Consider the following 26,979-nt stretch of genomic DNA (forward strand, 5'->3'; position numbering starts at 1 on the left):
AAACATAACATTACAGAACTCTTCTAATAAAACCAATCAGACCAGTATTTTATCAATCACAATCAGTTCACATGGCTGAATAGTATCAATTTCCCACTGCAACATAGAAAAAGTAATGTCTCTTAGAAATCCAAATCAACAAATTATATTAATTTATTATATATAAAATATAAATATTTTTTACTTTACAAATTAGTTTAATACAAAAAATTATTTTTAAATTTCTTTTTTAAAAGGATACTAAAAAATATTTTAACTAAATTTAATGATTTTATAATGTCATTTATCATCAATTTACCAGTAAATATATGATTTTATACACACACAAAAATGTATATATATATATATATATATATATATATATATATTAAGTATATATTAATGTGAAAAAAAATATATTAAATATTTCACATAATTAAAAATAAAACTAATTTATAATATATAAGTTACAAAAGTTAATTTAAACATTCTAAAAATATACACATCATTCAACTATATGTGTGAACATGCTTAAAGAAAGAGATCAAGAGAAAATAAGAAATATGAGAAAGAAGAAACTAAAGAAATTACGAGATAGATTATTCAGGTTATTCAAGTGTTACGAATGTATGACACATTGTCAACAATTTTTTCGTAATATGCATGCACTTACGTGTATTTGTGCTTCTTCATCACGTTTAAGTCAGGGAACTATACGTAGAATAAATTATAGAAATAATATGTATATTTGTGTGAGAGAGAGAAAAATATCAGTGATAATATTTATTAGAAAAATAAAATGAATAAAAATAACATAATATAATTAGATGTTTGATATTTACAAGTGATATTTCATTATATTTAAAAGATTATATATGTTGAGTAAGAAAAGTTTAGAATACGTAAATAAATGTAAATTTTATATTATAAATTGATTTTGTAAAATTGAATTAGGTTTAAAGTTTACTTTTTATGTTTATGGGAAACGAGTAATTTATATTAGAGGAAGAATAAAGAGAAAAAATATAAAGATAATATATGAAGAGATAAAATTAAAATTAAAACGAAAGAATAATAAATATTTATAATAACTAGTAATTGATATCGTATTCGATTTATATAAGCGATTATGTATGGCACCATAGAACCTGCGGCGTTTATAAAAATTATAAACTCATTTTCAACATTTTTTAAAATTCAATGTATTTGACTTTAGTTTTTGCAGCTGATTGACGTACCTATTCTCATCATAATGTAGTTGCTTTTAGTTTCTTTCTAACCAAAATAAATTATCTGCTAACAAACCCTATTCGTAAAAATTCAAATACTCAAATAATCAAACAAATAACAAATTTAATACCCTTCTACAGTATATTTCATTAACGTTGATATTTTTTTAATATTTTAAAGTTGTTATATACTTTTATAACACGAATAAGAATGTTTTGTAAGGTGTAATAACATGATTCATAGGTAAATCAACGACGAAAAATAATGAATTAATTTGTTGAAAAAAACAAGTAAAATCAACTATGGAAAACAAAAGTTCATTGAATCGCCATCTTCATACGACTAATTAATTGATTCATTCTATCTGCAAAATTAGGTTTAAAAAAAATGTTAAAGAAGTCTAAAATAGTTAAGAATTGGTATTTTATTTTTAAAAAATTTTAAAGTCACTATAAAATAATTAGTAAAGTTTTAGAAAGTGAAGGTCTCGATTATAATTTAAAAATATGTAATTGAAAAATTCGGAGACTTAAACTTTAATTGAAAGTTGAAAGTGACACGAAGGTTTTACGATTTTCTTGGGGCTTAATAATGATATTTGGTCAATGAAAGCACATTTGAATTGTGATATGTGAGCATTATAAAACTTTTTATCTCAAACGGGATCTTGCTTATTCTGTTTGTTTGTCTTATTATTTATTAATATGGCTATCTCCATCTCTTTCAAACATATTTATTATATTAAAATATTTAATAAATAATAATAATAATAATAATAATAATAATAATAATAATAATAATAGTTGTTTTTAAAGTAAATCAAAGTCTTATTTTGAAGGAGTTTATTCAATACTTTCACATCGAATGCTTAAGAGTACACAATAAAAAAATATCAATTAAAAATGTGTAAGTATATCAAATAAAAATAAAGCATGTTTCTTTAAATATTTTAGTTTTGGAAATCATAAAAAAAATTAACTTCATAAAATTTATTATTAATATAAACAATTAAGAAAATTAAAAATGATTTTATTATATAACCAATAAAAGTAACAATCTAATGAAAGAAATTATAAAAAATATAAAACAAATTTAAAAATGTTTCATTTTTATTTAAGAAAATAAGCACTCAAGAAAAAAATATAAAATTAAATTAAATATTAGAGATAACTCAGAGGGAAAACTCTATTTCTAGTAGGGGAGTCACCATTTCAAGTTTTCTTTGGGCTCAAGGATATTATCAGGTCAAAGAGCATACTTTTGAACTGTAAAAGGTATACATTTAAAAAAAAAAAACATCTTTCACACCAGATCCCGCTTATGGTGTTTCTGCTGTTAATCCTGGTTAACAAAACATTCATCATTCACTAATTTTAAAGTAAATTAAAGCATTCAAAATATCTGTATTTATTAGCCAGTAAAAATATTAATTTAACGAGAAAGTTCATAAAATATATGATCATATAAAAATAATAGGTGCACATTTTGATAAATACTTAAAAAGCATATTAATTTAGTCTGTTTGTTTCTAATCACGGAACAAAGAAGACAATAAAAAGATAAAGATAGTAAGAAAAATAAAGTCGTAAAATATATAAAAAAGGGGACAGAACTTTTATTTCTGCCTAGTATATTAAATCATAAATATTTTATTACTTTTTATTTATATAATGGATTACATTAAAAAGACAATTGAATATACCTTCATAAACAGTTTATACTATTATTCTAATGTAGTAAATAATCAAATTAAAAATATTATAATAATAAATAAAATAAAGTGAAATAATTTATATTATAAAAATATTAACAATTAAAAGTAAAATAAAAATATATATTACTATTTTGAAATATAATGTTTTATTTTAATTCTAAATTATGTTTTAAAAATTTATATTTGTATCAAATTATTTTTAAAAATTTATTTTATTTATTCTATTTTAAATATATGCAAAATAATTATATAATTAACATTTTGTAGCAACTTTTAGTTTCTGTTTCTCTGTATCTAAATAAATACTTAACTTTTCATTTTCCCTTTTGGTTTCTAGTCCCTTCCATGACACGGATAACTTGGGTGGAAAACTCCAATTTCATGTTAGTCTGAATTCCCACTTTTTTTGGCTTTTGTTATGGCTCACAAATCATGGTATTTGGTCAATGAAAGTACATTTGGACTGAGTATGCTTTGTCAAAACTTTATTTCACACAAGATCTTGTCATCGTGTACGTGTTAGAAGACTTGCCTACAATATTTCTCTTAAAAAATTAAAAACAAAATTTCCTGAGGTCAAAAACTCGAGGCCACAAACACGTGTAAACAAATTTCGCACCCAAACACGAAACCAAGTCCATCATGACAAACCAATGCCCATGTGAAGAAAATCAGCGAATGGAAAAGTCAAATCTGACATTCATCATCGAAACACCATTGGCGTCGTTTCTTGGCAATCAACTCTATATATACCCTTCACCTGCCCTTGCAAGCGCACACACATTCACACTGCAAACTCCCTCTCATCAAGAAAACAAACACACTTTCGAACAAGTTGCATAACTACACTGAGAAAACACCTTCTTGTGTTTCGAAAATGAGAACAATTTGCCGGGAGCCAAAAACGCAGTCGTTCACCTTCTCCCGTCACACTTCGGCACCAAGTTCATCTCTATCCACAACACCTTCGACCAGCACCAAAGAAAACATGGTTTCCACTACCATAGAGGAAGCAGAAGCTCTGATACTAAAATGGGACCCTGAAACCTCCGCGTACGGAAGAGTAACCTCTCTCTTCTACAACGACAAAGCTGAGGCCATGCACTACATCCACTGCGTTAACCAGCTTCATAAAACCATGCACGCTTTGCTTGCACAGAACCCGTCTTCACGGAAACTCGTCTTCGCACAAAAACTTATGCAAATGGCCATGAAGAGGCTCCAGAAAGAGTTTTACCAGATATTATCCATGAGCCGGGCCCAACTCGACCCCGAATCCGTTTCCGCCAGATCCTCCACCACCTCTAGAACCTCTTTCTGTTCCGATAGCTACGATGAAGGCACGGCGGAAGACGACGTTCGCGACACAGGAGATTGTATCTCCGAAGTCGAACGCGTTTCCTCTGAAACCGTGGCGGTTCTCAAATCCATTGCCGACTGCATGGTTTCCAACGGTTATGGCAAGGAATGCGTCACCGTTTACACGACTATGAGAAAGTCGATCGTCGACGAAGGCGTGTATCGCTTAAGTGTGGAGGAATTGAGCGCTTCGAAGGTGAATAAGATGGACTGGGAAGTGCTCGAGTTGAAAATCAAGGGTTGGTTAGAGGCGGTTAAGATCGCCGTGAGGACGCTCTTCTCTGGAGAAAGGATCCTCTGCGATCAAGTCTTCGGTGCGTCACAATCCATCGCGGAAGCTTGCTTTGCCGAAATTTCGAGAAGCGGAGCCGCTCTACTGTTCGGATTCCCCGATCTCGTTGTGAGAACGAAAAAATCCCCGCCTGAGAAGATCTTCCGAATAATTGATATGTACGCCACGATCGCTTCACTGTGGCCGGAGATTGAATCGATATTCTCGTACGATTCAACAACCGCGTCTAAATCTCAAGCCTACGCTCTGCTTCTCCGACTCTCTGAGTCCGTACGAACGAGTTTCTTTGAAATTGAGACCGCAATTCAGAAAGACTCTTCCAAAGCTATTTCAAAATTCGCCGGCGTCCATCCCCTGACCGTGCAAGTAATGAATCACTTGTCTACACTCGCTGATTACAGCAACGTGCTATCTGAAATTTTCTTCGACGTGCCGCCGTCATCGAGGTCGCCGTTACCGGAATCTTACTTGTACAGTCCACAATCTGACAACTCCACGACAACGGCGACGGAATTCTCGGTGCAGATGGCGAGGCTGATTCTAGTCCTTCTTTGCAAGATCGACGGCAAGTCGAGGCATTGCAAGGAGGTTTCGTTATCTTACCTGTTTCTCACAAACAATCTCCGGCACGTGGTAGCCAAGGTCCGAACCTCGAACTTGATTTACGTTGTCGGCGACGACTGGGTTTTGAATCACGAGGCAAAGGTGAAGAAGTTGATGGCAAACTACGAGAGAGTAGCATGGGGGAAAGTGCTTTCGTCTTTGCCGGAAAATACAGCGGCGGAAATGTCGCCGGCGGAAGCGAGGGCTATGTTCGGGAATTTCAATTTAGAATTCGAGAAAGCTTACCGGAAAGAGAACGCGTTTAACATTCCGGAGCAGGAATTTCGTGAAGAGACGAAGGCGTCACTCGCAAGAAAAATAAGCCCTATGTACCGCGAGATGTATGAAACGCTCCGTAATTCAGTGGGATCGGTGAGGGAAATGAGAGACTATGTCATATTTACCCCTGAAGATGTTGAGAATTACATGCTGAACCTTTTTCCCGCGGGAAGATCAAGCTCCACTGAAGAAAACAGTTCATTTTTTGTAAGAAAAAAATTCTGTAAGAAATGCAAATGAAAAAGTGTCTCATTATTACAATGGTGCAATGATTATATTCGGATCCTCTTATCCGATCATTGTTCACGTAATAGGGTTACAACATACAATGGGGAGACGCTGATTTTTTCCGGAAGAAAGAGAAAAAGGTTCCAATGATGGGTATGGAATTTTAAGTTACATTATAATCACTCCAGTTTAGTTACATGAGACATTTACACTAAATTCCTGAGTGTAATATGTTGATATTGTGAATTATTCTTTTTGTTTTGTTTAAAACTATATAAGTTAAGTATTACATTTTAATATATTACAAACACTTATGTGCCACTAATAATGGTGAATTTTGATCTTCGTTATACAGCTATCGAGCATCTTGTAATATATAATGTAATATAATGGATAAAAGAATAACGGTTCATGTTTTTTAATGCAAATAGGAAAAGTGTTTCACAAAGGCTAAAATCTTGTAGTAATAATTTGTGCTTACACATCTAAATATAGATCAGCCTTAGTTTGGGATTCTATTAAAAAGATTTATGAATTAATAATACATGTTTGTTGGATAAACAATTTTTAATGTAAGTGTTTGATTTATCCTATGGAGCTAAAATATTCAGAAAACTCTCAAATAAACTAGAAGACAAGAAAAAGTGATACTAAAATGACAAAATGATAATAAAATAAAACACTTTTTATACTTGTTCATTATAATCGGTGTAATTTTTATCTATTTTTTTTTTTCATTTGTAGTGTGGGTTGCTGCACTCTACACACACAACTGGGTCATTATTAAATCTTCTTCAACTAGCAACTTTATTTTTCTTGTTCTTTTTCATTAGCCTTGTTCTGGGAAAATGAAAATTTATGTAGAAAAAAGATTTTTCATATGAAAAAAAAGAGATTAATAATTTACCTAATAAATTAATAATTTTCACAATTTAGTAAGATAAAATGGAGGTATATGTTTTTTAAAATACAATCTATCGTTTGAATAAAATCATAAAAAAATGTAATTAAAGTTATAATTATAAAACAAAATAATTCGGATATTTGACTGAATTTGAGAAATATGGAATGAATAAATCAATTTAGAGAAAAAAAATTGTATATAAAAAAAGAAAGATTCGAATAATGAGAATAGGAAAATGATATGTGTGTAAGTAAATACACACCCCTCCCATATTCAATTTAAAACATGTAATATTACTTGTATATTCATGCTTACTTAATGCAAAGATTTCCTTTATGATGATCATAAGATGAAAAAAGCATCTACTTTGTTTATCCATAATATAACAATCGTTGTTATTGTTATAATATTTATATTTATAAAATATTTTTATTAATTATTTGAAATATAAGTAATAGTAATTTTTTCATAATAATAATAATAAAGCTTATATAATTATATTTAATAATATTTTAATAATATTAAATGAAAAAAATAAAATAAATTGATGTATAAATATAATAATTTGTTGTGTTAATTTCTATCATCAACTATTAATTTAAAAATGATATATTAAATAAAATGTTATCATTATTATTATTATTAAACTTATCAAAATTATATATACATAGTATTTTTTTGAGATCCTCATAGGTGTAAAACCAATTTAGACAATCTAAATTTAGTAAAGATCCTCAAAGAGGGTTTTTTATTATAACAAAACTAGATAATCTTATATATACATACTCTATTCTTATTTAGACATATGTTTGTTTGGAATCAAGATGTATAAACAAAACTGTAATCATAAATAATTTTGAAAAATTAAATATAATGAAGTCTCATATAAAGTTGGAACAAATGTAAATATCTAAATATCTAAATATCTAAATTAAATTTTAAACATAAAAATAAATATCTCTATAAACAAACCGAATTAATTAAAATTCTTTCTATGATTACCTTTGTATGTCATATTAATATTTTTTAAACTCATAGCAAATAATAATTTATTCATTATATTAAATGGAAAGTAAACATATTTCATGTCGTTAAATATACATTTAGTATTTATCAGATGAAACAAAACCAATTAGAAAATAATTTAGAATGTCTTTTTATTATATTTTTGCTAAGATAGTCAGCATAATCGTGTATAGGTTTGATTTTCAAACGGATATTTCAATGGTATACGAAAAAAGGTTAACTTTATTTAACTTTATTTTGATAACAAGTTGTTTGAACTACGACTTCGTTGAACTGTTGCTTTCGAAGTTAGCAATTTTGGGAACTTATTGTTAATCCATCTGAAAGAAAGTAATGTCATCTAACGTTCAGCATGTCAACTATGGGGTTTTATATAACTCTGGACAAGTTGACAACAAAAGATGCTGTCGTACAGCATTTTCTACCATTAATCTCACCCAACAACATTTTCTATAGTATATTTAATCTACCCTTTTCGATTTTCTCCCATTTTTTTTTTCAATTAAAAATTATTTTAAATAATTTATACAGTCTCTCTCTCCTAACAACTCTCTACCGTATTTTTATTTTTAAAAAAGCTCCATCCATACAAATTATTGACCTTATTAGATAAAACTATTTTTTCATGAGATATGTATAAAGCTCTTTGAAAATTAGTTCACCATCATTCTCCTCATCTTTTAGGTTTATTGTCCATCCTGAATTTCGAACTAATAACTAATGAATATAATCATATATATATAATAGACTTTGAATGACCCATTAAGCTAATATAAAGTAATGACTTTCATCCATAAGTTGTATACTTAGATAGGTTAATGTTCTATTTTCTATTAATTTTTTCTCGAATTTTCACTCCCTTTATTTTTGGATTTTCTCTCACGGTTTTCTCCAATTTCTTGTTCAACTATTTCACATTAAGTAAGTGAAGATTTTAATCTTTAGTATATGTATGGCTATCTACAATAGTCTTCAACTGCCACATATGAACTATTTTCATACAAACACAATATGTCATCCACAGGCATTATCCTTTTACACCCACACATTTTGACCTTATTATTCTCATCGTTTTTAACAAATTTTATATTTATTCCATTTTCCAATTAATAGGTTTTGATGACATCTAAAATGTCTTGCTTTTGAGCAAAATACGTCCCTACTTCCCATTTAAAACCAACTATACTTTTTGGCATACAAAATGTTATGAACTTCCCATAACCCTCTTCCTCATTATGTTCATCATTACTATCTACTGCACTAAGTGATTCTTCAGGTTGTCAGTCATCATTCGACAAACATCTCTCATTACCATAACTTATATTATCATCAAAATTGTTGTTTGACAACTCAATCCATGATGGTCCACTAAATTCTTATGAAATACTTTCCACTTCAACATCCACATTACCAAATCAATCTCCATCTCCAAACTCATCTTCTATATCACACTCAACAGTTATATCGATAGTTATATCCCACCACAAACATTAACTTCCTCCTTGTGTAGGTTCATAGTCACACACGTCTTGGTCTATGTCAGTCTCACCTTCAACATCACCATCATAATCACCCCTCTCTTGTGTTACAATAACATCTCATTCACAATGAGTCACCTTGAAGTACACAAGAAAATACTAGAGGAGGTGAATAATGTTTTCAAAATATTTTCGCAAAGACAACATCTAATGGTTTGTAATAATAGTTTGCATAAGTGAACTATGTTTAGACACTATGTATGTGAGATAAGTAAATTCTTTCATATGATGACATTGGAAACTTAAGAGTAGTATTTAAAGTAAGAAAGCAATAAGTTAAAGTTTTTATACTGATTCACTCAATCTTTAGCTACATCTAGTTCTTCATTAATAAATTTTAAGAGGTTCCCAAAACCTTAATTTGAATCACATACCATGAGACACATCCTCTTGAGGCAAACCCTACCTTGAGAACCTGCCAAATCAAACACAACCCGAAGCCTTGTTGTTGAATATTCCCAATAATATAATGTTTGCTCATTGTTTCAGTGAAGAATATGCTATTATTAGTGAAGATGACGAGAGAACATCACAGTGAAGCAAAGAGAGGAAATTGAAAGAATTTTGAATAGTAAAAACACAGGCGAAAAGATAAAAAGGGGCGAAAAGAAAAAAAGAAGTGTTTGATGTTTTATGGACTTACAGTAATAGAAGGCAACTAGTGTGTCAACGATTCAAAAATATGAACATGAGAATGAAACTCTGTGGAACCTTCTAATTTGGAGATGAAAGCTGAAAACGTTAAAAAGGAGAGGGGAGAAGGAAAACTAAAAATGAAATGGGAGTAGGAAAGTAAAAAGTTTAATTTGACAATAATGTGAAAACTATTATAATTTGTGGATGTGATAAAATAAGAATAAACATAAATCATAGAAAATGTTTTTTTACAAAAGCATTGTCTAATGATATCATAATAGATAACACTTTTTTAAACAAGTGTTTTCTATTGATTTATTTCAAATTATTAATTAAAAAAATAATATAAATCAATATAAATAGTGTTTTTCTAATGGAGTGTTGTCTATTACTATTCCAATAGATAATGCTATTTTAAATAAACATTCTCTATTGATTTGTATATTGAGTTATAACGCTTATTTAAAAAAATATTGTTTATTAAGCGTTGTTTATTCATAATTTTATAGTAGTAAGAGAAGAACAAATTCTGAACGAAAAACAATACTTGATCTTGATTCCATGATTTTCTCATTTATAGGTTTTGTTCTTCGTTGTAAAGTAGAAGTGTAACAGAAAGAAGAATATCAAAAGATTAAAAAACAAAAGTAGAGTGAAAAAAAAGGGAAAAAACCGAAAACTAGACCCTTGAAATTTTGAGTACAACTATGCCTTACACAAGTTTAAAAACGGAAGCAAATATGAGCCAAATCATAGACTCTAATAAAACTCATGAGCCTAATTACAAAAATTTAAGTTAATACAAATAAATTCATAGGGTTCTTTAACCAAATTTTAACAAAATTCCAAGATAATACTTATTTATAACACTGTTGAATTTATCAACTATGGAATCTTATTTTTAATTTTTATCAACATAATATTGCAATTATTATGAATTGAATATAAAATAACTTCTTTAAGACTTACTTTGAGGACTTGAATCATTACACTACAAATTTATTATAAAATTGTAGGAAAAGTATAGTCTGCTCGTAAATTATTTGCCTTTTTATTTTTAAATAATATTTTAATACGCGTGTGATGAACATTCAATGTTGTTTATCCTCTAGTTTTCTTCGATTAACGTTGATTGCTTGAATTTCTATTTGATTATTCTAACTTTTATTTTAGCCATAGTTAATTGATGGAGGTCACGCATGGGAGGCTGAACTTAAGGACCATAGAAGAACTTATGAAATGAACGTCAAACAAATTTTCTTTAATTGACTATATTAAAATAATGGTTTATATATAGAGAAATACAGAGGAATTTCCAGAAATTAAGTGAGGATAATTAATCATACGAAACTCGTTACAGTATCATTTCCGAAATAAGTTATTTGACAATGACTTTTATTGATTTATTCTCTCACCAATTTAACGAGATTGATTGGATGATATATGTAATCAAAATTAAAATAGAACTTTTTGCAAGTTATTTTGTTGATCATTAGTCATATACGCACTGAGAACAATGTTATACATATAGGAAATTGCTTATCTCATTTCCTTAAGTAAGTGTAAGAGAAGAGTTATTCAATTACAGGGAATGTTTCTTTGTAAAGTTATAAATTTGACCTGTTTCTTAACTTTGTAAGGTTATAAATTTGACCTATTCTAACATAGAGAGCACATATTGCTTAAGGATCTATTCTCTCCCTTTCATTTTATATGACATCCAAGACTATTTTATGAATATAAACCTTTTACTAAATTGTTATTACACTTTTTTTTTTAATTACTATTTCACATTTAAACAAACCATTATTATAAAAATTAAAATTTCAATCATTGCATAATGGCAGTCCATTATAAAAACAACTTAAATAATCAACTTAAAATGAAAGGAGTACTATGTTAATGGTGAAAAGTAGAATTGAGATAAAGTGTAGTAAGTTTAGAGTGCATTTCCTTGTAGTAAAAGATAGAGGGATGATTAAGTGTAATTTACACTCTAATAAACTGTGATAGTAATTTAACACAGGTGTAGTACTCATTTAATAATCCATACTTAGCCTATACTTTATTTACATATGAAAATGACTATTGTGCTCATAGTGCTTGATCTGCTGGTCTAGCAACAGATTGCCATCCAGTGCAGTGATGAAGAATATGTTTAAGATCCTCTGTGGGAGCTTCCACTGTCCATGAGGGATAGTGTTCACTGGGGTGAAACATGTTGCATCCTCCATTCTCAGTCATTAACCCTGGTTCAGCACCATTTAAGAACAAGTCTCCCTCAGACCTTATGTAGCCACTTGTTCCCACTTCCTTGTCTGCTGCCTGCAGTGATGCTATCAAATAAGTGTTCAAGAACCAGCACAAATATTTTTCAGATATCTTAAATAATCAAATGCCATATAGCATAAAAAGTTGCAGACTGCGTATTCTTTTATTTCAAATATGACAAAAAAACTGTTAAACTTTCTGCTTGTGAAGTTGGTATTTGGAAACATGTCAGAGCTTAGCAGAAATCATCCCAGAACAAAACTGCTATTGTAATGGCTAGTTTGATTTGATATGAACAATGCTATGTATGGAGGGACCAAGTAAAATGCAAAATGTAATGGCATATATGACTAAGGAGTTCCGAAAATTAGTATGAGAATTCGACGGGGAGATTATGTTGAAATAACTACCACAGCAGCTCCAGAAGGAATTTGACATACATTTCCTGAAATAGATTGAGTCTGACGAAGCAGGGGTTCTTAATAACAATGCATTTGCTATTTGTAATATTTTTATAGGCAAAAACTTAAAGCAGGTAATGAAGAATGGTGGATATGTAGCAATTATAACATACAAATTATGTCAGAAACAATATAGAAAAGAAAAAAAATGATGCAACTTAGTGCAAGCTACAATTATTGTGTTGGATAATCAGAGAGATGAATCAACGAGAGATCTTCAACAATGGACTATAAAGTTAACATAGATTTTGTCGGTCTTTCTCACTTATTCTTCAACTTGTCCATTTCTATGTAATGAAAGACTTCAAATCACACTCTTAAACTCCAACCATTTTCTTCTAGAGTCTGAGTTTCTTCCATTTGGTGTTTTTTCTCTAGAACAAAACATTTCTCATTCATAAGTATATTAACAGCGATCCTTGTCAATGGAACACCTTGTTTTGAACCCTTGTCATGACACTGTAAGTGTTCTTGAAGCTGCGAGAGTTAATAGGTATCATCAATGTTTTTCAGTTTAAGTTGTTCTGTTTTAGGGAAGTGATAATAACTGTAACGATTTATGTTTTTCAGTTTAGACCAATACACCATGATACTGGGACATGTACGCTGTTATTTTATATTCCTATTGGTTGTAAGGCTATTTTAAATAGTCAAGTTCGCTTTCTCAGTTCAATGAAAACGCTCCACAGTTCACCAGTGTAAATTATACTTTGAATCTTAAAACTTTCCTTGTTCTAACATCGTGTACCAACGACTTGTGTCAGAAAAAAATACTAGCACATGAAGCAAGTCAAAATAATCTTTAAAATTATCGGATGCAAACCAACTTAAAATCAAGTGATCAATTCCATGAACTAGTTTTTCACACTTCATAACCATTTTCAGAAGATCGATTGAACATTACACTGAAAATATGCGGTTTCCAATTGAAGTCAAGAAAAAATGACTTGACACTAAAAAAAGAACCAGACAAACCTTCTCAGTAAGGTACTTAAAGGCCACCTTCTTCTGTCTGGCTTCATAGATATTATGCTGCGAGAATATCTGGCATGAACTTACAGCACAAATGACATCAATTTCGTGTATCATTCACATATCAAATCGGACCAATTCCATTTCGACAAAACCAACAAAAATAAATACACAAAAGAAATCACCTGGGCTTCCACACTAGCACACACAGCATATATGCCCCAGTTTCTGATATAATTATTATAGAGATGCACTTTCGCAAACCTAACACGAGGGTGCCTCTGTCGCGTCCCATTGAAAAAACAATTGTGTATAGTGACCCTCATGCACCTATCGTTAACATGCGATGGATCAGCCCCAATAAGCATAGTTTTATCATGCTGAGAGAAGTGACACCTGCACAGAATGGCGTAGTACTTCTTCAATAAGTGAAACAATACCACCTCTTGTAATGAAAATGCAAACTAACTAGTGTTCGTAAGTTACTGAGAAATTAAAAATGAAAATTTTTCATTGGGAAGACTAACATCAGCACACCCCTTCATAATTCAAAATTAATAATTCTATATTCAACTCGGAATGGACTAAAAGTTTCCAGCTGTTCGATTTTTTGCTAGTGTCCTCAGCAAAACCAAAGCAGAACATATACATAAGAAAACATGACTTTTTATGGTACCTCGAGATAGTAATGTCTGTGCTTTCACGTGTGATGTCTATAAGTCCGTCATCATAATCAGCGAGCGTGCAACGATCAATCCATATGTGTTTGGATTTAGGTTTGATCTGAATGGCGTCAACATCATGCCCTTTGCCTCCTTCGAACTCCAAATTGCAGATTATGACGTGTTCGCATTCCTTCAGGCGCAACCCATGTCCGGTAAGTTTAATCCTCTGACCACGACCATCGATGGTCTTGTGAGACGACACGTTCAGGTACGAGGAGAGATGAATGGTGCCGGACACCTCAAACACAATCCACAATGGTTCTTTTCCGCGACACGCCTCACGCAGCGACCCCGGTCCGTCATCTGCAGCGGTATAGCAATACTAAATTTAAACCTAACCGACGAATGAATGACTAAGAGGGGATTGGGGGAAAAAGGTGATGAATAGGTGAACCTGCGAGCGATGTGACGCGGTGAAGGGGACCGTGGAGGCCGCCAACAGCGAAGCGGCCGAAGCCCTCGGCTTGGGCGGCGAGGGCGCGGAGGGTGGTGTCTACGTGGGTATAAGGAAGAGAGAGCATGTTGGAATTAGCTATGGGTGGTGGTGGGGTTGGGAATGGTGGAGGGTGATCGTATATATGGGGCGGAGGAACGGAGTTGGGGTGTTTGCGATGGCGGTGTCCATGGGCGTTACCCATTTTTGGTCTAAAACGCTTGAAGTTACTATCTTCAGTTCAGTTCTGTTAGGTAATTGAAAGACACACTCAAAACTGAAAACTTTACTACTTTTGGGGTTTGTAACCATTCTTTTCTTTCTTCTTTGGTCTAACCCGCTACCCACATTTGTTACAAGTAACAAGGGAACGGCAACAACCAGAACATTGCTGTTACTTTTTACAAAAAATTATGCAGTTATTATTGTTACTTCAAGCACAAAGATTGTTACAGCTTCTTTATAAGGAAAGGGACAAATGAGAGAGAATAATACAAGTAAAAGAAGAGAATACATTCGAGGAATAAAATGTCTAAACTTCCTTTATTTTTATACTTGTACTTATTTTTAAAATAAATAATTGGATAGATATATTTTGATACAAGGGCTATACTATTGACAAATGTTAAACATTGCATGGTTATGCGACTGATGCTTAGCCAAAATGTAAGTCCTCGTCTCCTTGACAGTAATTGGACAAGTTTCTGACTTAAAAATGTGAACCAGAATGTTGACTCTTTTGGTTGTCTTGTCTTACTGAGCTCAATGTGTGCAGTTGTTTTGAAATTAAATGACCAGTGCAAAAACCAAGGAAATTCTGAATTTGAGCCTTGGCTTTACGACCATGGTAAACTACATTGGCAGAAGAACAACAACCGATGAAGGCCAATTAGACTTCGAGTTTTTGTGCCTCACCACCCAATAAACACAAAATAGTCTGTGATGGACCTACAAAATTAAATACAAGAGAGATGGACTTTCCAACATTTGCCTAGTCTAAAAAGGTTTCACTTTGGAAATTCACTTCTCCTGAAGCTAGATGACTCCAAGCATGAAGATGAGTCTAAAGTGACAAGTGGTGCACGAAAGCAATGAGGAAATGGTGTGGGACGACTCAATTTCGGTGTGTTTGAGGTCGTGAGAAAATAATGTTTAACTGCTCTCAAAAGATAACTCGAGAAAACTTAGAAGTTGTACTCTAACCTTTGGTGATCTAAGAGAGTAGTATGACATAAATTTAACAACATAATAATACTCAATTCAAAGGTGATTTTTACATGAAGAAGACACCTCTCTTTTATAAGTTAAGTAACCCTAAATGTGTTTCCAAAATTAAGAGGCAAAAACTCTAATTAGTCTGGAGACCAAGTTAAAATCCTCTTCATTAGGGGATGGACACAGGGCTATTAATCCCTTTCATTAGGAGAATAACACATGACCACTAATAATCTACATTAGGAGAAGGACACCTTACCTAAGGGTGAAAGACCAAGAGGCCCTCATCCTTGGAGAACAAGGCTCTTATGCACAAGTTGACTTTAAGGTCAACTACAATACGCACTCCTTTTAGGTAATCTCACATTAGTCGAAAACCCTATACTACATGGTCCATGATACAAGCTCCAAATGAAAATTCTAGACTACTTGACCCATTATGCAAAACCCAAAACAAACCTACACTACTAATTGCACTCTAATGTGGCCCAAAAGAATAAAAGTTTGAGATCACCTTCCACATATGACAACAATGATGTACCTGGGAAAATACTAGAAGGGGGGAGGAGGTTCAATAATGTTATGGGAAAATTTTTTTCGAAGGACATAATTTAATAGTATTGTTGAGCATTGGAAAGTTGACGTAAGTTGTTAAACGCTTGACTTTTAAAATTAAGTTCAAACTATAAGTTCTTTTTTCGCAAATGTTTTTCAATCGTTTAAATATGTTTGTTGCAACATTTTGATAAAACTAGCTCTTAATAAAATATGTTTGACGACAAGAGTTTTTGTAGCATTTAAAGTAATGTGCAACTGTAGGATTTGTAAGAAAAGTGTTTAGAAAGAATAAAGCAATAAACACAAGCTATTTTTATAATGGTTCGCTCCACCGAGCTACGTCCAGTCTACTCTAACACCTTAGAGGATTCTATTATAATCTTTAACAAGATTACAACTAAGTATTATCACCACTCCTGGTATCCTTAGCCACTCGAAGTAACCACTGTTACTCTGACTAGAACCGAGTTTCACCCACTTCTGGTTATGGAGCTTCACCACTCCTGGTATCCCTAGACAATTCAAATATCTTCCCGATATGTTGTCTAGTGGGGTTTAACGCACTCATGTTTTCCACTAGACAACCCCGTCTAGCTACCGTTTATTCCACCAAGTTAAACGCCAGTTTCACCCACTCCTGGTTTCCACTAGACACACTCGTCTAGCTATCGTTTAACTCCTCAAAGTTAAACGTAAAGTGTTTTAATTCTCTTTAGAATTTACAATTAAAAATTGATTATAAGTCCTTAGACAATAACTCTCGCAGCAGAGAGGATATGTGTTCAATACAATTCAATCTAACAGACACACTGAATATTTTTCTTTTCTCTTTTCTTTCAACAATAAGCTTATATATCAATGAAGCTTGATAGTATTTCTTTTCTTGAGTTTCTCTCTCTCAGATATTCTCTTTTGAATTTGTGTGCTTTTGATTTTTCTCTCAACGTTGTATGTTGAGCCTTTTCTTTTTATATGTTATCGTCTTGATTCTCTTTTTGAATGATCTTCTATTTAAAGGCTTCTAAAAGATATATCCGTTAGATAGAGCTTTGCTTTGATCTTTGAGTCTTCTTAGTCTTGTCGTATGTAGCAGTCATTTGTAAAAGTCAACTTGTCAAAATAGACTTGTTTTTACAATACTTTGACAATAGTAGGCAACACAAATTTTTTGGCACGACATCTGATGAAGAGAACATTTTGTAAATGTCTTTTTTGTTTCTATTGTCCACTTCTGATTCGTATCGGATAAAGTTTGTGAATACGTGTAATAGGCAATCTACACAAAGTAAAGTATATATGCATGCAACATATATGTCATTTCTCATATCACTTTTGTTAGTTTAAAACGTTGAGTATTGAATGACATTTAATGCCTATTCAGAACAAAAAATTGTTTTTTATGTTTTCTACCGTTCAGGTAGGATTTGATCGTTTAAGCTCTTTACTAAGATACCAAACAATGGATGAAGACTTCACTCATGGATGAAATAGATTGTTTAGCCTATGTAAATGCTTCTTTAAGTTTTTCTTTGTTATATTCAAATAATGTGTTTAGCAAGGTGTCTTTCAACACAAGTTTTTGAAATATCATTTAAGACTTTTAGCATGCTTTCCAAAAACATTGTTTGACACTTTTATATATCATGCATATTGAGAGTTTGTTTGATCATCGCCTAGTGATGTATAACATTCATTGCATTCAACAAGACTTTCATTGACTCATTAATTAGAGAAACCATTTAGTGTTGCGTCTGTTCATACCTAGGTGTTTCTATTAAGTCTATCCTTAACATGTTTAGGTTTTTTAGAGTATTTTCACAAATTGCTTAGCTATATTGTTGTTCTAACTATAACATTGTTATATGCTCATTTCGTTTAATGTTGTTTGTTAAACTTCAAAACATATGAGAGTGTAAAGAGAGTTCAATGATGATCTTGTCTTAACAAACAATTCTTCTTGAATATGCTTTGACATGCTTCTTATAATTGGTCCCTTGGCTAGGGGTTTGCCATAATTCCCTTCCTCTTGAAGAAAATTTGTTCTTAAATCTAGAAGGTCTTCATCTTCATCTTCATCCATGTCACCTACAATATAGGTTAGATCATACATATAAAATGTTGCATTTGCATCATATTCACTTGGCAACTCTAGCCTATATGCATTATTGTATTCTTCCTTGGAAATTGTAGCCCTTATGACAATACCTTTGAACTTCCTTTCTCATACGGGGCCAATAAAACTTTTCTTGATGAATGTTTATATTAAGACAAGATAGTCTAGAAATTAGACAGACTAAGCAAATTCAAATTTTGAAATTTAACAAAAGTATTAAATGAAATATCGTCACACACGAAAAATTGTTTTTTTTTAAAGAAATAACATCTAAGGAAATAAAGTGCTTCTTATATGAATAATCTAATAGACGATATGAGTAAACAAGCTAGCATTTTATGAACAAGAAAGGTCTATCTCACGATAACATTAAAGCTTAAAAGATTGTCTTATTCAACACAATGTTAATTCAAGCAAAGTGTCTTATGAGATATACCATCTAATATATAATTCGATAAACGCTACACTTATAAATAACTTTTGATAAAGAATCTAATGTTTTACACCATTTGATGAATGTATATATATGTTGTATGCTTTACCAAACAATGCATTTATTAATGAAATGACAAGTGATAAAATGTTTTAAACACGTAATACGGCCTAACGCTTTCAACGTTTAAAATATTTAATGCATGTACGATAAAATGCTTTGATGCTTATGTACGATGCATGGACGATAAAGTGCTTTGATGCTTGTATAAAAATCACTAAAGCAGAAAGATATGATCAGAATCACTACACCTAATAAAAATACATTGTTAGAGATGAAGAATATTCTGGGAATGTTTCCCTTGAAGCCTTCTACTCTATCACATCATATAAGCTCTGTTTAGATAAAAGTTATGATAAAGCTCTGTTTAGATAAAAGTTATGATAAAGCTCTATACCTCTGCAAAGTAGACTTGAGTCTGACTTCTCACCTTAAGGCTACCTGCTCTCCTAAAGTCAACTTCTCTGTCTAACGGTCATCTTTCACGAAAAGCCATATATAGGCGATTTATTTACTTCTTATTTTCATTTAATAGATCTAACCATCTTTACTATGGGCATAGTGCAATAAACAAACTTAAGGCTATCAATGTGGCTACTATATATGCAATTGATGGTGTTTAAAGCCTTTTTCAGTAGCATTTAAGGTCAACAAAAATTCCAAGTTTCTCCCTTTAATGTATGGATCAATCCATGGAAATGGTGTGTGTTAAATGTAGTTTGTGTAGTTTATCCTTGCTAAAAATGAGAATGCAAATGCAATGGGGGAATTAAACAAAAATAATAAAAAGAGAATGAACTACTTAATATGATATAAATGCATGAGATGTAATGGCTAAATGCACTTAGGAATGACGGTTAACTACCTAATATGAAGCAACACTTTATTTTCAGAATTTGGTTGCTACTAATTCACTACAGAACCTAACCAAGACAGCAACAACATGACACTATTTGGCTAAAAAGATGTAAATGTTCTGTACAGGTTAGGAATGATGAGATGATATGGACAACGCTTAAGACTTAAGCAAAGACAATAAAAAATGCAAACAAGCACAAATCTAAAATGATTTCTTTATCCTAAGATCTACGTGACAGCTTAACTCAAGAATACAAATTCAAATTCTATGTGTTGCAGCCATGATGTGTAGAATGAAATAATCCAGATTGAACAAGCGCAAATGATGCTGGAATTTTTGAAAGTCGAATACTACTTTTCGATGCTATTCATGGGTTCATGAAATGCAACTTAATAGTAGCTTTGAATGCAATATCGTGAGACCATTATGAATCAAAAAGTGAAACCAGAGTTGCTGCAGATTTAACTGTCAACTATGACGCAATTATGGTATTTTGACTGTAAAATGAACCTACCGACTTCTATTTAATGCAAAAAACATAAAGAATGCATAAACTCTAAATGGGTGCTGAATACATGCATGAAAACGAGGACAATTCAAACTAAGCCAAGCTGAATCAGAAACTACAATTATGATTCTAACGCAAATGCATGTACAGTGTTACCTACTCTGCAAATGCAAGTTATGAGTGATATGTAAATTCAGCTCTTAAAAAAATGATTATATCAGATTATGTGCATAATGAAATGAATTAAAGATACCTACCTAAACCAGAAAATGCGCAGGACTTCATATCTACGATTTGGGTATCAAGAAATGCACAAAACTAGAAATTGAAATGGCTGCAGACAGACCTAATATCAATACTATCAAAGTTATCCCTGCTACACAATTTGAATCACAAAAACAAGACATGGGACAGTGCAAAAGCAAGAGCTATTTCAAACTGGAAAACCAAGAATATAAATTACACTAAACAAAAAAAAAAAATGAATTTGATCTAGAGTTAAAACTTCTTGTTCTAATTGGTATGTTAAATAGAATCCTGACTCAAGAAGACCTCGTGGGAAATAAGGCCCACTTTGGGGTCCTTATGGTTTTCAAACAAAACCAAGAATTCTGTAGGTTTCCACTTAATTTTCAAAACAATCCAAGAACTTAAATCTGAATTAAGGATAATTGGCAAAAGATTCACAACAGATCAAAGTACTATTAAGCATGAATAAAGAACAAAATAAACTTGTACCTAATTAGTAAAATCTATTACAGATTCAAGAGAAACTGAAATTAAACTACCCTATCACTACACAGAAAACCAGAAATATTGAAAGAATCTCAAACAAGAACTGTAAATTTGCAGAAAAAGGAATTGATTGAGAACACTGCGAAATTGATTCATATTAGATTTAAGAAAGGATAAGTACAAGAGAGAAATTACTCAAAGCGTGTCTTGCAATCACTTTGTACTCGCAAGAACTCTCGTTTGCAATGTTCACTCGCACTGTAGAACCTCTCTCCACCGGTGGCTATTTTGCGCTCAGTGGGAATTTTCCTACACTACTTGGTTGAATCTCCTACTGAATCAATCACACCCTATTCTCACTCTATTCTAAGAATAAAGAAGACTTACAAGAAGAAAGAAATCGGGAAAATTTGTCAGTCTCCCATCAGCTTCCCTAACTCTATCTATATACCCTTTTAATTGAAACAGGGAACCATAAGAAGGAAGAAGAAAAACTTGAACCTAGGTCTCATCCACGCCTCTGTATCAGCGACTTCAAGTGCCACTGCATGCTCAGCGCCAGCCACGTTTCGAACCTAGCTCCAATAAGCTTAAGACCCAACACCTTTGATTCAACTCTAGGTCAGCACCTCGTTCAGCCTCGTTTGCCCCTTGGTTCACCATGGTTCAACTATGCGTTGTGGCCAATCAAGAAATAAGGGTTAAAACCTAAATTGACCAAGTCAACTCCCTTCACCAGGGGCTATTATGCCATAATCAAAATTGGAGAAAGGTTAAAATCTAGAAATTGTAGAACAATAGACCTATATAAGCAATTTTTCTAAAAGGAACAATAATTATTATTTGCATTAAAATACTACTAAATAGCTTTTTAAATGAAATTTCTCAGAACTTAAATTGGGTGAAATTTGTTTAAGTTTAAATCCAATCCAATTTCCTAATGTTATAGATAGTAGAAATAAATCTATCTTCTTTAGATGAATATAAAATCTTAATCTTAACGTAAAAAGTGATTCAATCAGGGTGAAAGAATCACGCTAAATTTGATAATATTAGGTTCTAATTTCTAAGAATGGATTTAAGATTATAATAAAGAGTACTTTCAGAATCATTAATTAAAATAATAAACATATACTTATAAACGGGTAGATAATAAGTCACTAGAAGAAGATTAGTCAAGTTTAATTCCAACATTCTTATCATCATCAACTATTTTAAACATTAAACAAATCTTGGTTTTCAAATATGTTAACTCTTATCACTATTTTATTGCAATTTCGAATAAATAATCATTTACCGCTTTATTCAAACCAAAATATCTATAAATGCGACTTTGTTGTGTTACAATTGAACCCATCGCACTTACTGAAAAAAAATAGATTTCTATTGGATCATTAATACTTAACATATATAGTATATGAATATTAAACACTAAGCATACGAAAGTCACAACACAGATCATATAATTTGATCTTCGGACAGTTACTCAACCTCGTTATATTGTTAAACGTTCTCTCTTAGTCGTTTAACACTGCTTCATCTCTAATCAGAAATTTACTCGACTGGAACCGTGATTGCTTTGTCATAATCAAAACCTTAATGGTTAGTGGAACTCGTCTACTTGAACACCAATTGTCAAAAACCTTCAATTGGTATATATGTAAACAAAATGTTTAGCCATGTTTTGGACATAATATGGAAAAGTTTTGTTGGACAAATTTAAATTTGGGGTTTATATGTAATTTCGTTTGAGTCTTTATTTCATTTCTTGCTACATTTCTGGTTTCTAGTTTTGTTGCCGTATGTGTCTGTTTGTTTTTATTTTGATTGGTTACTGTGTCAGTTTTTGTGTCCAGCCAGATTGTGGAGCTTGGTCTGTTTTCGTTTTAGTTTTCAGTTTCTATTTTGTAAAACTCTGTTATCACCTGCGGGTATTTAAATAGTTTGCGACAATCAATTAATTACAACAACACATAATGAAACAGTGAATATCAGTGTGTTGCTTGCTTTTATTTAACGTGACATTTATTTAACAAACCTGACGCTAATGCATCCATTTTTTCCTATTAACGTGACATTTACTTAACAAACCTCACGCTAATGCATCCATTTTTTCCTATTCGGGTGGGATTATGGGTACTCTAAACGTGACATATCTTGAAGTAAATGCAGTTTTAGGTTACTTTCGTGTGTTTAGCTCATTATTAGATTTAAACTTTTTTACTGAAATTTTAGTTGAAATTTATTTTATATTGGAAACTTTTTGTATTTCAAGTTTTGGTTTGAAGCCAAAACCAAATGAATTTCTAAAAACATACATTGTTTGACATAAATTTAATGTTTTAATATCGGTATTTAAGTGCAACATAAATTTACATCACTTGCATTCATATTGTTGACCGTGGTAGTCGGATGACGGTGGTTGCCGGAATTAGAGGTGAAAGATAATAAAGAAGTGGAAGAGGTACGTAATAGCGTCTTAATTTGAGTATTTTTAATATTTGGAAGCTATATTTATTTAGTGTATGAGTTGAATTGAATTGGTCATAACGAAAACTATTACGTACGTAATGGTGTTGATTAAAAGTGAAGAGTATGGATGTAAACTGGAATCATGGAAGAGTCGGACTCCTTAGTAATTTGCATTTGAACTTTCGTCGGCATAATTAATGATCTACAAGTAATATAGACTATAGGAGATGAAGACGAAGGAATTTTCTGAGTGGAAGAACAACGAAAAAATTCACGCCGTGGATCACGGTAGATTAGAAGATTAACGATTTATACATTTCTACACGTAATGTATATGGGTGATAAAACATTTTGCTGGTCGTCGATGACAGCAGCCTTCAACTTGACTCACTCACAGTAATGTCATTATGCCATAGAATTGCTCCACGTAGCAAATGCAATTGTTGAAGATTCAAGCCTCGCAGCCTATTTATAGCAAGCTTCCCAACATGAAAAACTCACCATTGAACACGAAAAACCACTATAGTATCCAACAATGACGACCTCAAGTGTTGCTGCTCTCGTCCTTTGCTTTGCATTCCTCTTCTGTGGTATATATATCTAATATTTTCAATTTCTTTATCTGTTTGCTTTATGATGTTTCATATTAGTTGTTACACTCGTTTATGCATATAAGAATACAGTGTAAACATTGCAAATATTGTTAAACCTGTCGACAAAACAAGCTCATAAACTGAGTTCGGTATATATGCAGTGTCTCAAGGAGCAAAGGTTACTTTCACAAACAAGTGCCAATACACGGTATGGCCAGCAACCCTAACCGGAGACCAAAAGACTCAGTTATCATCGACCGGTTTCGAGTTGGCCTCAGGAGCATCAAACTCTTTAGACCTTCCATCTCCATGGTCAGGTCGGTTCTGGGCCCGAACAGGATGCTCTAACAACAACGGAAGGTTCAGTTGCGCCACAGCAGATTGCGGCTCCGGTCAAGTCACCTGCAACGGCGCAGGTGGAACTCCACCCGCAACTCTGGTAGAAATAACGGTTGCAGAGAACGGAGGACAAGATTTCTACGACGTGAGCAACGTGGACGGGTTCAACATCCCGATGTCCGTAATCCCACAAGGTGGCAGTGGCGAATGCAAAAGCTCGACTTGCCGGAGCAACATCAACGCTGCGTGCCCTGCAGCGCTTCAAATGAAAGGGTCTGATGGCAGCGTGATCGGTTGCAAGAGTGCTTGTTTGGCTTTCGGAGATGATAAGTATTGTTGCACAGGAGCATACAACACGGCCGAGACATGTCCACCAACGGACTACTCTCGGTTCTTCGAGGAACAGTGCCCTGAGGCTTATTCATATGCTTACGATGACAAGAACAGCACTTTCACTTGCTCCAACAGACCTGACTATGTCATTACGTTTTGCCCTTGAACTGCTCACACTATATACGAGACTCAGACTTCGTTGGCTGTAAAAATAAGTGTACGCACAAATACATATCTCATCATGAATAACAAATCACGTCTTTTGGTGATTGTATTGATCTTATATATATGATCCAATAAAGTTTAACTTTTATATTTGGTGCCTTTGGACTGTTAACTAATACGATAATATATGATAATTTTGTTAACTTATTTTTAGAATGATTGACTATTGTTTCATCGTGTTAATTTTTTCATTCTAGAATCTTTTATATTTAAATATGTTAAAATTGAATTATGGCTTTTCTCGAAACAAACGATACTTAAATAGACACTAATTTTAATTTTAAATGGAATAATATTATCAAAAAACCCTATTTAATGGTCACATAAATAACGCTTATTTGAAAAACTACTTTACCATATCATTAATAGACAATGTTTTTTCAAACAAAATGTTAACTTTTACAGAAAAACCCTATCTAATAATCAACAATAGACATCCCTTGTTTCAAAACATATTGTATATTAAAACAAGCGTTTTTTGTTGGTTCAATTTTTCTTTTTAAAATAATTTATTTAATTTTTCAATAAACAACATTCTTTCAAACAAGTTTTATCTGTTCGTTCAGTTTTTTTCAATTTTTTTAATGAAATAATTTGTTTATATTTCAATAGACCACTTTTCCAAGCCAACATTGTCTATTGGTTTGAATTTTTGTTTAAATAATTTATTTTATTTTTCAATAGATGCTATTTTTTCAAACCTAATGCTTTTTATTAGTTTCAATATTTAAAAAAAATATAAAATATTAGGAAAAATATGAAAAAGACAAAAGGTCATAAAAAGAAGGCTCTTTACTTCCGTATATGAATAAAAAATTATCAATACATTATTTCGAAATACATCAAAATAAACAAAAGTGCAGTTTAAACCGCTCGTAGTCCAATGCCTATCATAAACAATGACATAGTTTTATAAAGCAATATATAATCATTACATACTAACCTATAATAAGCATGTACATATCACACATTAAAACAGCAAGCCACTGCACTCCAAATCATTCTAGGCGTTATTTTTAAGAAAGTTAATTTGTAGGCCTAATGAAAATTGTGGTTTTATTATAGGAAGGTATGACCAATCTGTTTGGTGCAAAGTGCCACGGTCCATTGCAATCAACTAATGACTTCTAATGCTAGCTATTGGATTTTAGGTAAGAAGAGCAATGTTAATAAAGCACACCTTATACAATAAAAAACACATAACAAGGCATTCATACAAATGTTGGTTAGCTGGATGGTATGTTTTAGTTAGCTTATCAGACAACTTTAACACATGCATGTCTTAGATACTTTTTGTCAAACAAAATAAAACTTGAACTTTGATAACAAAACATTTAAACTATTAAGATTGCCACATTATTAGCATCTTCATACCAATTTCATGTCATCAAGTGGAAGGAACCATAGAGAGGTCCAAGCAGACAATCCATTCTTCACCTGGCTTCAACGTGATTGGTTTCTCAATTGCTCCACCTAATAGTATACTTTGAATAGTCCAAATCTGGTAGTCACTAAAATGTGTCAAAATAAAATCTTTGATTTTACTAGATAAAATCTCAATTTAAAATAACACTTTCATAAATCCAAAACAAGCGTAACTTAACAAATCCAGAGATTCAATAATCTTTTCTAAAATACTCAACGTAATACACTTCTTTTTAAAAGAAATAACAAACTAGCCTTTTCTTAAATAAATTCATATTGAAGCTTATCCCATTTCTGTTTTGTCTACAAATCACTTAAAACACTTGTACTAACAACTGCTCCCGTATAATATAAATATTATAAGATTATTGTCATACACACAAATAAATATTATGGATAAGTTACCTTGGAAAATATATAAATAATTAATTCAATCAAATAAATCAACTAATTACTTAATC

General features: G+C 31.9%; 2 protein-coding genes and 1 pseudogene across 3 annotated transcripts; 2 read left to right on the forward strand and 1 right to left on the reverse strand.

Annotated features, from left to right (window-relative positions):
* The first annotated feature begins 3,515 nt into the window (after nucleotides 1-3,515).
* On the forward strand, nucleotides 3,516-6,032 carry LOC124839835 (exocyst complex component EXO70H1 pseudogene; annotated as a pseudogene).
* A 5,648-nt stretch (nucleotides 6,033-11,680) lies between these two features.
* On the reverse strand, nucleotides 11,681-15,047 carry LOC148194411 (putative pectate lyase 4). 2 transcript variants are annotated; one of them, XM_088095812.1, is made up of 5 exons: nucleotides 14,612-15,035; nucleotides 14,169-14,520; nucleotides 13,678-13,888; nucleotides 13,496-13,564; nucleotides 11,681-12,113 (listed from the first exon to the last, which is right to left on the reverse strand). In XM_088095812.1, the coding sequence occupies exons 1-5, from the start codon at nucleotides 14,853-14,855 to the stop codon at nucleotides 11,883-11,885; spliced, it is 1,107 nt and encodes a 368-aa protein (XP_087951938.1). In that variant the 5' UTR covers nucleotides 14,856-15,035; the 3' UTR covers nucleotides 11,681-11,882. The 2 variants fall into 2 exon arrangements, with proteins under 2 accessions (XP_087951938.1, XP_087951939.1); XM_088095813.1 differs by having other exon boundaries at nucleotides 11,942-12,124; nucleotides 14,612-15,047.
* A 9,055-nt stretch (nucleotides 15,048-24,102) lies between these two features.
* On the forward strand, nucleotides 24,103-25,183 carry LOC148194412 (thaumatin-like protein 1b). Its single transcript, XM_088095614.1, has 2 exons — nucleotides 24,103-24,193; nucleotides 24,358-25,183. Exons 1-2 carry the CDS (start codon nucleotides 24,139-24,141, stop codon nucleotides 25,032-25,034), a joined length of 732 nt encoding a protein of 243 aa, XP_087951740.1. The 5' UTR covers nucleotides 24,103-24,138; the 3' UTR covers nucleotides 25,035-25,183.
* The last annotated feature ends 1,796 nt before the right edge of the window (nucleotides 25,184-26,979 follow it).

Source organism: Vigna umbellata, chromosome 8 (assembly GCF_029865625.1).
Source record: "Vigna umbellata cultivar VRB3 chromosome 8, Vumbellata_1.0, whole genome shotgun sequence".
NCBI lineage: Eukaryota > Viridiplantae > Streptophyta > Magnoliopsida > Fabales > Fabaceae > Vigna > Vigna umbellata.